This window comes from Halichoerus grypus, chromosome 9 (assembly GCF_964656455.1).
Source record: "Halichoerus grypus chromosome 9, mHalGry1.hap1.1, whole genome shotgun sequence".
Classification (NCBI taxonomy): Eukaryota; Metazoa; Chordata; class Mammalia; order Carnivora; family Phocidae; genus Halichoerus; species Halichoerus grypus.
In genome coordinates, this window is record NC_135720.1 from 36,064,767 (window position 1) to 36,081,369 (window position 16,603).

General features: G+C 36.7%; 1 protein-coding gene across 3 annotated transcripts in view; it reads right to left on the reverse strand.

Annotated features, from left to right (window-relative positions):
• Nucleotides 1-250: 250 nt before the first annotated feature.
• The window catches only part of RSPO3 (R-spondin 3), an 89,360-nt gene continuing 73,007 nt past the window's right edge, over nt 251-16,603 (reverse strand). For 2 of the 3 annotated variants that reach the window (XM_036085432.2, XM_036085434.2), the window contains exons 5-6: nt 2,011-2,180; nt 251-609 (exon numbers count right to left, since the gene is read on the reverse strand). In XM_036085432.2, the coding sequence (XP_035941325.1) occupies nt 574-609; nt 2,011-2,180 (206 nt within the window). In that variant the 3' untranslated portion in view covers nt 251-573. Of the gene's footprint in view, nt 2,181-16,603 lie in introns of all 3 variants that reach the window. The other variant, XM_036085433.2, reaches the window with a different exon arrangement.

The window sequence follows — 16,603 nt, forward strand, 5'->3', positions numbered from 1 at the left end:
AATTTGGCCGCTTATGCTTGACTAGATAAGATTGAGGACAAAGATGAAGTCTGAAGCCATCCAAAAGTTCTAGAACATGGGAATATACTTCCATTTAATATAGTTTTGTAGGAAAAGGTTTATTTCTCCTTGGTGATATAAGCTGTAGTTGAAAATAGAATTATTTTTGTACATTGGGAATAGATCTAGTTAGTTGAAACACTTATCTCGTGCACACTAGGAAAGAAAACACCAAAGTGAGAAACAGAAATGCATCATTCAAAAATTTTATATCTTGGAAGACAACAAGAGAAGTGAAAAATGAATTAAGCCAAGCAGTCCACATGAACAGTACAGTTGGTGGAAAAAGAGTGACCAGAGATAGGCAGCCAGAAGCCAGATTCCATTGCCAGTTCTTCAGAAAGCATTGATCTTTAGAGGGCTAGGAAGTATGGTGGGCAGAGCAGCTGTGCGTCCTTCCACTACAACAGGAAGGTTAAGGTGGGCCACGAGATTCGGTGCTGCTTGCTCAGAGATGTCTCCTCCTGCCCTGGGCTGGCTGTGTCTTCTGTGAAACACTGGTGAGGGCTTCAGCTAGGGTGACTTCAATCCCCAAAAGAGATCCACAGACTGAGAAAATATGGAGAAGAAAAGGCCAAATGTTCAAGATGCAGGAGGAACTGACATACAAGGAAAGATGCTAATTTCTAAGCAATGAAGGGGGAGCAGTGAAATCATTTCGGGAGGCCTATGCACCTAGAATTAGAATTTTGTCGATTAAGGGAAAAGTTGAATAAATATCTCCTAATATCCTATAAGTAAATCTCTATCTACTTACAAAAGGTGGATTCCAAAAGCAAGCATTGAGAAATGTAATATGTTCAGATTACATAGGATACAGAATTCCCTTTCCTAATTCATGAGTTCGTAAGCATAACAAGTTTCCAATAAAACAAACAATAAAACAAAATGAACAAAACTTTAAAAACTATCAACAAATATATTTATTGTGGTGGCTTTCCCCCCTACTAGATACACCTTGTTAGAAAGTAGTATCCCTTTTAGTTCCAGGTGGACCATTAAGCAGGTAATAAAACTGTTTTTCACTCAGAACACACATGACTTTGCAAACATGTTCTATTCTCCTTGCTCTAGTTTTTGTTTTTCTATGAAATCAGAATTTTCTTCTAATAAGTATGATTTTGCTTTTGGAAGTTACAGGTCCATGTTTACAGACTTCTATAACCCGAGGGGTAGCAGAGGCTGAACCACACAGTGCTGACATCGATTGGAGACCTGTTCCAGGTAATCACAACCCTTCACAGTTTTGTAAAGCACAGAAGTCATCTCCAACGCTATGGTTTCTTCCACATTTTGCCCTTCTCCAATCCCATACATAATGCTTAACTCTGGTGTACACTCTCCTGTTTCTTGCAGAAGGACATGGTGAGAGCAATAGAACCGATCTGAAAACAGTCGTTTCTGTGGGGACAATTCCTATGATCCCAAATGCCAGGCCCTAATATTTAAGCACTCTCTAGATCTCCTGGACAAAACAACACCGTACTTTGAAAGATGCTTCTCTTCCCTGATCTCTTATTTACTTTGAAGGGATACTGCATCTCTGAATTTGCAGAACTATCTTTTCGCTTCTTAAAGCAATAGCTTGAAAATGATTTTTAGAGGGAAAAGATGTTGCTTCTCCAGATGTCATCATTATGTTGTTACATCTTATAGCCTATTGATAATTATGTACAAAATTTCTTGTCTCTTAGAAATGCACAGAAGCCTGTAAGATAACCATTTGAAAACATCCCTTCTTTGAACTTTTGGCTCTTTGTTGTTAACTATGCTTGTATGAAGACTATAGCAACTATTTGGAATGTTGTTGAGACTGAGCAGTAACTGACACGTTGTCCATTTGTGGTCCTAATGGCTAGAGCACCTGTCCTGGGCATCTGGTTGAGATAGCAGCATCATGAGTTTACAACGATCTCATGGGACCCTCTAATGTACAGTGCTGACCGATACCGATTTCTGTTGTTTATCTTGGACCTTTCGCTTCTTTTGCTGCTGTTTGTCTTTGTTTTCTCGTTGTTCTGGAGTTTCTCTGCTGGGTTCCAGACCTTTGTTATCAGGTATTGCGTCCTTACTTTCTTCTTTATTAGGTTTTTTTCTTTTCCTCTCCCTTCCTTTTTTCCCTGAAATGAAAGAATACACCTTTTAAAAATACATTCAATCATGTTCTGTTTGGTTATTCTAAGTTTTAAAAAACGAGTTAAATTTCTCTTGGGTTGGATATCATACCCATAGATACCAAGTATCTAACATTTAGATCATTCACGCAGCTACTTTTGTTGAAATCTGTACCATATTTCAAGAAATGTGAACATGGATCACAAAATATAATGAAACAATTAATATATGATAGTTTTGGACAGTAGAAGGTTCTATAGTTATAAGTTTGATCATTATTTTACATGGTAGTTACTTACGAATATTTAATATAAAGTTTTGAATAGATTTCTTGCCATATAAGAAATTTTTAATGTGTATATGTTATCTGACTCCTATTTAAGGCACTACTTTGTATTCAAATTTTTCCAAGGAACAGTTACATATTTGCAATCTGCTGATATAACTGCATGCCATCTACTAAAGGAGAATTGCTTTACATAACAAATATGCAAATACCAGGATAACTGTACTTTATTTCAACGCAAATGTTTATATGTTGAAATTAATTTCCTTTGCAATTACATGCAGAGTGCTAACTATAACTTATCAATAACCCTATGGTATCAGCTATGCAGGCAGGAACATTGTGTCTCTCTCACTCAAATGAGCAAATATTTATTGGATATACACTAGATTCCATGGAGATCCCTGATCTTGAACTGGGTTTGAAGTGTAGATTTAGTTCAGATTCACAGTACGGGGCATTTTAAAAAGTGGAATCAACATGACCTTAAAGGTTTTGATGTGGAAAGGCATACTGCAAGCTAGAGTGGAGCCAGGGAGAAGAACTGAGTTTCATTCTGTTGGCATTGGAAAATTGCTAAGAGTTTTAGGGGAAGAGAGTAATTTGAGCAAAGTGCATGAGACTTGCATCAAATTGGATGGGCTGTTTTCATTTATTTCTTTTTTTGTTTTGTTTCTTATTTTCATTTATTTCTAGACAGTGAATTAACTAAGTATTTTATTATCATGTAAACATTATATATATATATATATATTTAGTCTACAGTGCAAAATAATTTTTGAGGGCATGGTTTTAGTAGCATCCATCACTATATATATGTATATATATCCCAAAGAGAAATTACTGAATTAAGTCAATATCATAGGAAATGAAAACTAGGAACCAACCACTCCTTGATGTGGGACAAATTCTGATAATGTGCATCCCCACAGACTGAGCCATGTAAAATTTGAAATTAGTATCTGTCTGCAAAAAATCATTTTAGACAAAGTATTTTGGAGAATTTATTTGTATGAGAGAACCAAAATATTTTCATGTCCTGAAATAGGCTGGAAATATTGAATACAGTGGTTTGGCTTTCTTCTTCTTGAGCTCTGGTTACAGAATCCTAGGGAACAATATTATTAATACCGCATATGTATCCTGGGCCAACAAAATCTCCTTGGATTAATGATTTTATGCCACAGCGAGCTTTGTCTGAGACTATATTTATAAAATCTTCCAACTACTTTATGAAAACTTGCCTTGTTGGGCTAAACATAATGCACCTCCAAATTCTGGACTCTAAAAAGACATTATACCTAGAGCTTAACTAGTTGTACACTGATTGACCAATGCCATTACTCTTTTCACTTGAAAGAATTTGCTGGATTGATAAAATTTCTGAGGAAGGAATCTAGTTTCTTTTTCTCATTCTGGCTTTAATTATTACACATTTGAGGTGCTGATGACTTGAACTTGGTAATTAAACAGAGAAAACTGAAGAGTAAATTTACCTTCCTGAGTATGCAGCATAATTTAATTTTCATGAAACTGTACAAAGTGAAAGAGAGAAAGGCTGGTTTTCATGATATGTGCTTGGTTTTCAGAAGGACCTGGTCACAAAAGTTAGATTACATAGTATTTCCATTTTGAGGAGCATTTTGGAGGTGTTCAAGTTCAACTCTAAAAAAAATTGTCAGTGAAAATTATTCCAAAGTTCCATAAAAACTACTGGCCCCAAACAAAATGTTATTTTTATGGAAATTATCCAAAAGTTCCGTGTTTGACATTGTTCTCTTGATGATGGTCCAACGTCTTACAGCTGTGATCTTAACCATAATATTCTGAACGCATAAGAAATATATTGTTTCTTTCTTGGCCACAGATTGATTTATATGTTTTTTAGCCACATGTGACAACAATTTCAACTTACAGTGCATTTCTGCTTGTTAGCAAACTGATACGACTATTTCTTAAGACAGGCAGAAACATTTTTGGAAGTAGCATGAAACTCAGTATTATAGTTTTATTAGCCAAGGAATAACTATTTAGTCTGGGCAGTGAGTGTAAGGGGAGGCTCTAGTAAAGTAACAGGAAACTAGCACATTGTACATGATTGTTGCCCAACAGAGGGCTATTGCACAATAGAAAAATGGGATTATTATTTTTTACACACCATGTGTTAGTGGTTGTAAACACTAACTACCCTTTCGCATAAATAATATATTTTCCTCTCGTCCAAGAAATAAAATAGAAATGCGGGAGAGTGGCTGCAATCCACTAAAAATTACATGCAATTTGGGAAATTTTGTAAGGTTTTCATTAAAGCGGACTTCTTTTTCTATTCTGATGACTTTTTATTGATGTGGTCAATTGTTTTATACTTTTTTTGGTAAGTTTGCAAACTAAGAAAACTTATCACTATCTTATATACGTGTTTGCGTTTCAAATCAATCAATCAATATCACTGATATTCAATCAATATCACTGATTATGCATGTGTACACATGCACCAGAATTGGGTTGTAGAGTGTTCTAATGATCGTCATCCCTCGATGTTCCAGGTATGAGGTTGATGTCGGATAGAGACCATCCAAGAGAAATTGCTATTAGCAATCAAGTACGACCTGAGCCTTTATGGTGCAACATTTGTTTAAGACTGCTGTTTTTATGGTCAGAAAAACACAGTGCTCAAATTCTAGGTCTGCCACCAACTAGTTGTGTGACTTTTGGCAATTTGTTGGTATCTCTCAGGATTAGCTGATATTTAACCTGTGGATAATCATTACTACTTTCTAAATGTTGTAAAGTTTACACGAGATGCTTGTAAAGCACTTAGCATAGGGCCTGGCACACATTAATCATGGAAAAATGAGAGCTGATGTTATTAACTCATTACAAAAATATGAATTAAGCTTCTACTCCATGCCAAAATGTGTGCTACAACTTGGGGATACAAATGAGACATGGAGATAGACACAATAATTGTAGTTACAAGCTAATGGTAAAATAGAGAGAGGCGTGTGCAAACTCTTAATGGGAGCACAGCAAGGAAAGCATTGACCTCTGCCAACGGAGATCGAGAAAGACTCCCCAGATGGGGTGATGTTTTTGAGCCTTACAGAATGAGTGAGCGCTTGCCAGGCCGAAGAGGGCAAAAGGGGATGTCGGGCAGTGAACAGTACGTCAATGAAGGCATGCAAGGACATGGTGAATCCGGGGAACTGAAAAAGTAGACTTCCGTGGTTTGATCAGAGTCTAAATATAGGACATTACTCAGAGAAGCTGGAACGATGTACAGGACTCATTTGCCATGTTGGGAGTTTGTCCTGAGGATCAGTGATACTGAAAATGGGAAAAGGGCAAGTATTAGAATCTGAGAGTAGGGCAGAGTTTGGATGTTTCTGTGACTAGTTTAGAAAAGGCCAATAGGATATCCTGACATGTGACCTTATTTCCTATTTCAGGGGCACTTTTGTAATTAGAACCCATAAAGGGTGTGTACACAGTGACAGGTATTTATTTTTGGGCCTTAACTTTTTTTTTAAAATTTAGATTCAATTAACATATAATGTATTATTGGTTTCAGAGGTAGAGGTCAGTGATTCATCAGTCTTATATAATACCCAGTGTTGAGCCTTAACTTTTAAAAGAGTAGCTAAAATCTCTGTGCAGATCAGTCTAGCCACATATTATTTAAGATTTCATTGCAGATCAGTATCACATGATTGAATAGGTGATATTTTTGAGATACTGAAATTATTTCCTATTAGGACAGAAATACATAGTCATTTATCTAAGCACCTCCTAGGGCCTTCTGCAGGCCAGGTTTCCCAGCATAGATGACTTTGAGAAATACATATTCCTAGGCCCCACCCCTGGAGCTTACGATTCAGTAGGTCTTATGAGGGGCCCAGGAACCTGTAGTTAACAAATTCACCCTGAGTTTATTCTGGTAAAGAATAAGACCCACAGCTGTAAACCAATAGAAGGTCCAATTTTTTTAAATGTATACTCTCAAAGTTTATTTCACATCATATGGTTTCTCATTTAATTTCTTTATATATATAAAGTATGTTTTTTGACATACTGTAGCTACTAATTTTTAAGGCAAGTTTTCTGATTAGGTGCATTTGGAACAGACACTTAGATACAAAATGAAAATCAGTTTCAGGTTGTCTTTTTAAAACCTGTTCAAATACAAATATGAACTAAAAGGAATAAACATGTAAAAAAGAACAAAGAGAGAAGGAAACAGTCCTGAATTATTTTTCCTAAATTATGTATTATTTAAGTTCCAAGTGAAAAATGAAAACTATAGAAAATGCTAAATTACCTTTTAAAGTGTAATAGGGTTATAAAAATTTGCTTCCACAGAATCACAGATAGAATTTATTTGTTGGGAATTACTCAAATTGTGAATATTAGTTCACAATTTTCTGAATGTTTAGAAATGTGCACAGAGGTATTTAGGAGACTTCTTGGTGAATTTCTTGAATGACACCACTAAGGGGAGCTATTGAGCTTTCAATAGCTCCACTTCCAAGACAAGCTGTATAATTTTTCTCAAAAAGCTGAAGTGTATCTCACATTCTAGACGGAGGACTAAATATTATTGAATCTATAACTAAAACCAATTAAATAAATAGCCCATTAAAATATAATGTATTGCTAGATGTTTTCTCTTTATTGGTTGTGGAATGAGGTTCAATTGGAAACGCATGGTTTTATACCTTCAAAAAAGCACAAATTGTGCGAAAATGGGGTTAATCTAATGATTTTTAATCTAGAATTGACCTGATTTTTATGTATAGAGGATGAAAATTCCAAATTTTATTCCTTTTAGTTAATATGTCACTGGGGAAATTTTGCAGAGGAGGGGAAATTGCTATAGTCTAACTTCTTCAGCAATTACGATCTGGTACGTAGTTACATATAATATATAAAGGCTTTTGAATTGTGGACTATACAAACACAGAACAGCCTGACCCAGTGGTAGAGAACACAGTTGAAAGTCAGAAAGGCCAAATTCCTTTTCAGCTGTATTATTACCCCGTAGAATTTGCTTCAGGAATGCGTTCAAACCTTTTGTTGTTTGTTTGTTTGTTTTTAAAGATTTTATTTATTTATTTGACAGAGACATAGCGAGAGAGGGAACACAAGCAGGGGGAGTGGGAGAGGGAGAAGCAGGCTTCCCGCCGAGCAGGGAGCCCGACGCGGGGCTCGATCCTAGCACCCTGGGACCATGACCTGAGCCGAAGGCAGACGCTTAACGACTGAGCCACTCAGGCGCCCCGTGTTTGTTTGTTTTTTAAAAATAAAATAGAAATAGGGGCGCCTGGGTGGCTCAGTCGGTTAAGTGCCTGCCTTCGGCTCAGGTCATGATCCCAGGGTGCTGGGATCGAGCCCCGCGTCGGACTCCCTGCTCGGCGGGAAGCCTGCTTCTCCCTTTCCCCCTCTCCCTGCTTGTGTTCCCTCTCTCGTGTTCTCTCTCTCTGTCAAATACATAAGTCTTTAAAAAAATAGAAATACTTATTTCCTTGATATTATTTCCTTGACATTACTCTAACCTAGGAATTTATAGCAAATATAGTGAAAATATGAAGGAATGGATTTGTAAATAGACACTTAATTTCTCCAAATTGAAGTTTAAAAGCTACCTGAATTATTTTTTCTGTAGTTTAATACCTGAATTAATTTAATTGCATTTCTATTTAACTTCCAAGATCTTCTGATTAATTATTCACAGAAAAATAATTTGGCATAGAATTACATAGTCTACCGAACGCTGTTAATTTGGGAAATTACCCTGAACCATTTTTGCAAAGCTAGCTCTGATCATTTAAAATATATTACGATTGAAATAGCATTTTCCCAACAGGTGAAAAAGACTAATACGAGAGATGCAATCCATTTGTGTCACATTCTTTTAGGAATTCAGAAACAAGAGTGTCCTGACTGTAAAACACCGAGTGTAAATTTTAGGAGGTGAAAGGGGATAAACCCAGCTGTCTTAACATGGCACTCAGGGTCCTGGTCCTCTGTCCTGGCCCCTGCTCACTTTGTCACTCCCTTCAGTGGCCTCATACTTCTCTTCTTAGTCACCCCTGCACTTCACTCACCACAACCCACTATGTTTACTGATCCCCTGTGTTGGATACATTCACCAGAATGCATTCTCTAGCATCCCTTGCTCTAACGCAGACTTTGTGTTTAATTCTCTGCCACATGTCACTCCTTCAGGGGGACCTTCCTCTCTCACTCACCTTTTCCTAGATTAGGTTACTGATATTTCTACCCTCTTTGCTCAGTAAGCTCCCAATTAGTAGCCTGTTGCAGTAAGCACAGTGAAAATGACTAGGGTGGTCTGTTTCTAGAAACAGTAAAAGTAATGGTAATTAAAGTTTAATGGACACTTATATGTACCAGGCATATTTCTTCTTCTTCTTCTTTTTTTAAGATTTATTTATTTGAGAGAGAGAGCTCAAGTGAGCAGGTGTGGGGAGGGGCAGGGGCAGAGGGAGAGTGAAAGAATCTCAAGGCGACTCCCTGCTGAGCACATAGTCCCACGTGGGGCTTGATCTCACAACCCTGAAATCACGACCTGAGCTGAAAACGGAGAGTCACCAGGCAGGCGCCCTGTAGCAGGCATGCTTCTAAGTGAGAGCACCATGTCTACAAGCTCTACTATAACCTCCACCTAACACTGAGGAAAATGAGGCTCTTAACCACACCGTGCCCTTCTGCCTCGTGGCACATCTCAACAGAGCACCGTGTGGTATGGCATCTTGTTTTATTTCATGCGTAAGCTACTCAGTCAAAAAAGGGGGGCAAGGAAAGTGTGTGGACTAACCTAATACAACAGAGAGTTTTATAAGAATTATGGCTTAGGATATACTTTTTTAACCTCTTGGAATTTGAATTCTGAGCAGCAATTTGCTCACCAGATCCTAACAACATTTTGAAAGAGATGTTCTATGTCAGCACCAGCCAGTCACCTCATTCTCTCCTCTCTTCTTACAGTCTATGTATTTTTCAGTATTTCCATCCCCTTCCCAGTCGTAAAGAGGTAGGATGTAGTATATGTGAATTTTGGAAATTATTTACCTATTATGTCATTTATATATAACTTAGAAACTTTATTTTACCTTTAAACTACCACTGCTACATTTCTGAAATCCTCATATAATTATCAGAGATTTTTATATTTTGTTACACTTAACAACAAAAGAGAGAAAGAAAAACTGTACTGACTTAGATTTAAAAATCCTAGTGAGTCATGAATGCAGTCCTATTATAAATCATTTCATTTTATAGCAAACGTCATAAACATCAACAGTGACAAATTTTTAGAACTTCTATTTTCATAATCTGCTTTTGCATAATAAACTTTCTTTTGTCAAGTTGAATACTTTCCTTATGAACTGATTACTTTTAGTTCACCTTGACAGATTTTTTCCTGTTGTTCAAATAATTTCATCACTCACTGAAGATTCAGGATCTGAAATTTTGAATTTTAGCTCTGTGCTGACAGAAATTTCCATGGCCCTTTCACCCAAGGTAACTCTATTCCATCTCATTGCTTCTGCTGCCCAGAACCCTAGCCTGGACTCCTTGCACTCAAGAGGGACATTAGTTAGAGTCCAAAAGAAACTTAAAGATACTGGATATTGCATACTAGGCATACTAGGACGTCTTCCTGTTGTAAATCATCAGTGTTAAAAGAATAGTTAAAAGCACAAAGGAGAAAGTGCCCAGAGATTTTTTACTATTTGCAATATTTACAACCTACGCATTATAAAAGTAAAGGGTATCCTGTATTTTATTTTATAATATTTTAAAAACATAGGAGGGCACGAAATTTAAGAAAAGAGGTGAACATAGGGGAAGGGAAAGAAAAATAAAATAAGATGAAAACAGAGAGGGAGGTAAACCATAAAAGACTTCTAACTATAAGAAACAAACTGAGGGTTGCTGGAGGGGACGTGGGTAGGGGGATAGGGTAATAAGGTGATGGGCATTAAGGGGGGCACTTGATGTAATGCGCACTGGGTGTTATATGCAACTGATAAATCACTAAATTCTACCCCTGGATCTAATAATACACTATATGTTAACTAAATTGGACTTAAACAGAAAATTAAAGAAAAATCTATTATAGCAATTTAAATATTTTAAAAAGCCAGTAAAATAGTCTCTTTGAAAATTCCTGTCATATGAATGCATAAAAAGATGTGGCATATATATATATATATATATATATATATATATATATATATAATGGAATATTATGCAGCCATCAAAAAATGAAATCTTGCCATTTGCAATGACTTGGATGGAACTAGAGGGTAGTATGCTAAGTGAAATAAGTCAATCAGAGAAAGACAATTATCATATGATCTCACTGATATGTGGAATTTGAGAAACAAGGCAGAGGATCATAGGGGAAGAGAGGAAAAAATGAAACAAGATGAAACCAGAGAGGGAGACAAACCATAAGAGACTCTTAATCTCAGGAAACAAACTGAGGGTTGCTGGAGTGGAGGGGGGTGGGAGGGATGGGATGGCTGGGTGATGGAATTGGGCAGGGTATGTGCTATGGTGAGCACTGTGAATTGTGTAAGACTGATGAATCACAGACCTGTACCCCTGAAACAAATAATACATTGTATGTTAATAAAAATAAATAAATAAATAAGAAAATGCCTATCATACACATATTGCCAGACTCAAAGTATATAAATAGTATCATGAATAGGTTTTCTCATAAAATTATTTTAAAGCAAAATACATAATTGTCATTCCAGACTACTTATTGATTCCCTTAAGAAGCCTGAAAACATTATTTCTTTAGTATTACATTATAATTAATTCCTTTTTAAAACTTTTCATGTTCGGGCGCCTGGGTGGCTCAGTTGGTTAAGCGACTGCCTTCGGCTCAGGTCATGATCCTGGAGTCCCGGGATCGAGTCCCACGTCGGGCTCCCTGCTCAGCGGGGGGTCTGCTTCTCCCTCTGACCCTCTTCTCTCTCTTGCTCTCTGTCTCTCATTCTCTCTCTCTCAAATAAATAAATAAAATCTTTAAAAAAAAAACAAAAAACTTTTCATGTTCTTGTGATAAATCAGGCTGCCTAATTCTGTGTCAATTTAAATTTTAAATGTGTATTTAACATATCACTAATCAGCAATTAAGTTGAAAGTACTGCCTAAAGTGTAGGTTAGTTTGAAAATCTGAGTCTTAAATATTTTTTTTCCTGGCTAATTTTATTTTCTTGCTCTAAATCTTTCTGAGTTGATAATCACGCTATCCCTGTCCTCAAAACACATTTTAAAGTAACACAATAAAGAATGCTTAAATTTGTGACTTACCCAATTCATTTACCTTAGAAAACCAAAAACCTCAGTTGTATCAATATTTGATTCTGAACGTTAATGTTTTTCAAATCTTTTTCCATCCTTACATATTCCTCTCAGGAGGGAGCACAGTATAATATACTAGCGAGTTTTCATGCAGAGCTTAGAATAACATTGGTATTTGAATTTTCCCCATTTTTCTTTAGTTTGGTGTATAGGCTCACAGTTCAGTCCTTCACATTTGAAATGCATATTCTGGAGTTTGTTAAGGGTATATATCCACCAAATGCCTTTTTTTTTTCTTTTTCAAAGAGAATAACTAAGCCAAGAGCACTGTCTTCATCTTTGATGAAATATAGCTTGCCAATTAACAGGAAAGTCCTTCATTTCAAAAGGCTGAACAAAATGCTACTTGAAAATTCATTCCAGCTGGTTAAGTCGAAGAACTGAAAGAATTCCAAAGAAAGAATATTCTCTTGGCATTTATCATTTGACTTCATTTGGATAAATTTCTGTTTGTTCCAAGAACTTCCCTCAGAATTTTGCTCTTCTGAGACAGAAAGAGAAGTGTTGATAGCCATGTTTGACTGGACTCTACTTCCTCCCTTACTCAAATTGTCTACTCGGTTGTATTGACAGAAAGGGATGGTCTCATACTTGCTGACACGTTTGCAGTGATTGATTATACCAGAAATGTTGATATTATTCTAATCTCTTTCATCATTTTATGCCCTAGTTGATTCTGATGTCTAATTCTTGTTCTACCACAGCCCACTCTTCCTTTCTTTGAAACTTTTTATTGTTCTATGGGGGAAAAAATGAAACTCGAATCTGGAATTACATCACAGAGGGAAAAACAACTACCAAGTCTCCTATTTAGCGTGTGCTACTCCAGGATATTTTTAGTAGAGATGTCACACACATTTATAGCTATAATTTAATATTTTCAGCTATTTATTGATTACCTATGTGAAGTTCACTTTTTTTTAATGTACCTTCAGTACATTCTCAAATGTTTTCACCTTACTTTAGTATTTAAAACATTTTTTGAGTTACAGACTCTATCTCAAACTATTGATTTCTTAAGCTAGGATGGAAAACAGAAAAATCTCATTTAGCCTCTATTAACATTTGTAATAAATAAATTTTATTCATAATGTAAATAAGATCATAAGCAGCATATTTCAAACTGTTTTAGGTACTTTTTATCCTGCTCTCTTGGTGCAAATATCTGTTCTTAGTTAGAAATACTTTCCACATGCATTTTCCAAAACCAGCAAGATAGCTCCTTGCAATTATGTCATCAATACTGGTTGCATATACTTGAGTGGAATACAACTGGTTTAATTTCTCTAAGATATTTTGGCAATTGAATGTTTGCTAACCTAGAAATATTGGCCTTATAATTAAGTGAGATTAGTAAGATTTTACCGTATCTCATTTTATGGCTTTCACTGTCCTTTTGTCACGGCACTAATGTGCATTAGGGGGGGAGAGGAGAGTCAGGAGGGTAGGCACATGTGTAGCAAATGTGTGTGCATGCTTGTGTATTATATATGACTATATACGTACATATTTCTTTATAGGTTCCTTCCCACCATAAATGGAAAAGTTCTATTTTTCTGGTGAATTTAAAATACCAGCTCAAAGACAGAAAGCTTGTTTCCCCATTTAATTTTCAACCAGTCTAACAAGAAGATTCATCCTATTATGAGTGTTCTTCAGAAACTTGATCCTTTAAAATTAACAGGGTCTGCCAGGCTACATGACTTGTAACTTTTTCTCATGAAACGTTACTTCCTATATGTCAAATTAACACTTGCATCTTCTTTTTTCTTGACGAACTTTCAAAATGTTGTGAGGAAAACAAAATATAGGTCCTCTAATAGGCATCTGATTAATGCAGAAGAAATTAAAGAATTACTTTCATTTTTCAAATACACAACATTCTGTATGTGGACTTTCTCTCCCAACACTGCCATGATCATTAGAAGCACAATTTCCCACCTCTTTGCTACTAATGAGTTAGTAGCACACTAGTTCGTTTCCTAACTAGTTTATTTCCTTCCGCTGTTTTGGCTGGGTCCCTAAATGTATCATGATGTATTATCTACTGAATTTTTATCTATATTCCTAGCATTTTTGTAATATGTCAAGGTGATACTGAACTATACTATTTTTTGTAATATTAGGAAGAACATGTAGTAATAATTGCAAAAATGATCAACTTATTTTTGTAGAAACCCAACCTTAATTTTGATTCCCTATAAAAATATTTCAGAAGGAAACACAGTTCACAGAACAGGTTATTTTGGTGGTAGGTAGATAATATTGGGGCTTCTAGCAGAGGGTTTCTGATTCATTTGCATATTTTTGTACACAGAAAACCTTGAGACCTTGAGGTGTATGAGGCCCACATACTAGGTAAACAGGTAAACAATGTTACCGTTGCTCCAACGAGTGTGGTAGCTTCTCCCCCCCTTTTTTTGGGCAAGAACCTGTATGCAGTAGCTACTCAATAAGTATTTGTTGAAAAACTTAAATGAAAGATAAGTAATACTCTCTTTCCCTGATTTCATGCCCATCATTTTATTTGAGGGAAGGTTGGAGAAGGACAGGTATACAGAAAGATGCTTCTGATGTTATTCTCACATATGCAAGCAAGCATGCCATGATTGCTCAGTATTTCAATCAAACAACTTGTCTTTTTTTTTTTTTTTTTTTTTTTTTTAGAGAGAGAGATGGAGGGGGTGGGGAGAGGGGCGGAAGGAGAGAGAGAGAGAGAAAGAGAACCCCAAGAAAGCTCCAAGCCCAGTGCAGAGTCCAACATGGGGCTTGGTGTCACGACCCTGAGATCATGAACAAAGTCGAAATCAAGAGTTGGACGCTTAACCAACTGAACCACCCAGGCGCCCCTCAAACAACTTGTGTTAATGAGTGCCATTTATTATTACAGAGTCCTCAGCCAGTAAGCCACTTCTGTTCCAATATCGGCTTTAAGAGGCAGCAGCCCACTCCAGAGAGCTACATCATGGTCTCAAGGAAATAATTTTGACTTACCATGCTCTAGAAGCTCATCTTTAGGACCAAACCAAAGATGAATAACTAGAATGTCCCTAAGGCTGCTTCAAGAAGAGACCTTAGAAATTCAAATTGCAACAGAGAGGTATCCTACTCTCTTCTATTTTGAAAAGGAATTTAAATCCTAGAACACTTTCAGGGATTTGAAGTTTCTAAAGTTTCCCTGAGGTGGGGAATGTGGACCATCTCCCAGCCCCAAAAGGGGAAACAGTGGCCTAACAAAAAGTTTCTGAGACTGGAGAGTAAGTAGTCAGAGGGAGGGAAAGGGGAAGTGGAAGAAGAGAGGAAGGGACTTTGGATGATTGTGAAAAGTTGAAAGATGGCAAAATAGCCTTTTCTTCCTTAAATTATCTTCTATAGCAGGCATAAATGATGCTTTATTTGGTGGAGTTGGGAATGTAGTCTTCTTTTAAAATAATGAAATATGATCCTGGCTCATCTTGACCCAATCTTGGGGCTTTTGAAGTGGCACTACAGTCTCAGAAGCCTGATTTTCCCCTTGATTTTGAATGACTGTGGCTTTTGTTGTAATCTATTGAATTTTGCTGTCAGTGGAATTCCACCCAAATAGAGGGCCATTGGGTAGTATGATGAAACTTCCAATTTAAGAGGGTGTAGCAAGGGCAGCAAATGGTATGTGTAATGCACTTAATGAGGAGAGAAAGTCCTAAGAGAGACTTAAACAAATGAGCTAAAAATTAAAGAAACTGTGACAATTCCTGAAGGAATGAACTCTGTCTTACTCAATCTCCCTGGAAAATGAGTATTTGTTTGAATATTTAAGAATCAAATAAGATGATCTTTGAAATAAAAAGGCCAACTGATAAAAAAATTTTAAAGGGGGGAACCTGGGTGGCTCAGTGGGTTAAGCGTCTGCCTTCGGCTCAGGTCATGATCCCAGGGTCCTGGGATCGAGCCCCACATCAGGCTCCCTGCTCAGCAGGGAGCCTGCTTGTGCCTCTCCCTCTGCCTCTCCCCCAGCTTGTGCTCTCTCTGTCTCTCTCTCTCTCTTAAATAAATAAACAAAATCTTAAAAAAAAAGTTAAAAAAAAGTTTTAAAGGGATAAAGAATTTTTGATAGCCCATGTTTTTGGTGTTTCTTTTCTGAGCAAAGTAAACAGTCTTCCTGTGTGCCAGAAGACCATATTGAGGTAGAAAGGGAACACGTGATCAATGATTGTATATAAATCCTTCCCTTAGCTTCAGGGAATTTTTAAGAAAAGGGGTAGTAGTCAGGACGTGATTAAAAATACTGAGGAGTAAAAATACTTAAGGAAGGCAGAAGTAGGATTGGCAGATTTGTCTTTCTGCTGTTCTGGGGCTTAGGAGGGTGGTGGATAAGAGGGAGAATCTTCTCCCTTACACCTGGGTCACCCTCAAATCAAATGCATTTTGGGGCCCTGCAAACTCTGTTGGTACTTTTTGGCTGTAGCAGAACCTTGAGGAGTTAAAAAAAGTCTCCTGGACAGCCTTCCTTGACTATAAACACGTCTGGGTATGGGTTTGCAATTCTGTCCAAAAAGAAAATGATACCTGTGATTTCTAAAAATCATCAAGTATTTCCGAGATCACTTAGATCATAGATGGTTTTCACTATCACTTACAACACATGGTAAACAGTTGCATTCTTTATGCATGTGTACTTGACATTTTTGATTCATATGTGGATTAATACATTAACCCATTGCACTGTACTTGTTAAGTGTTTTGAAAATCACTCTTTGC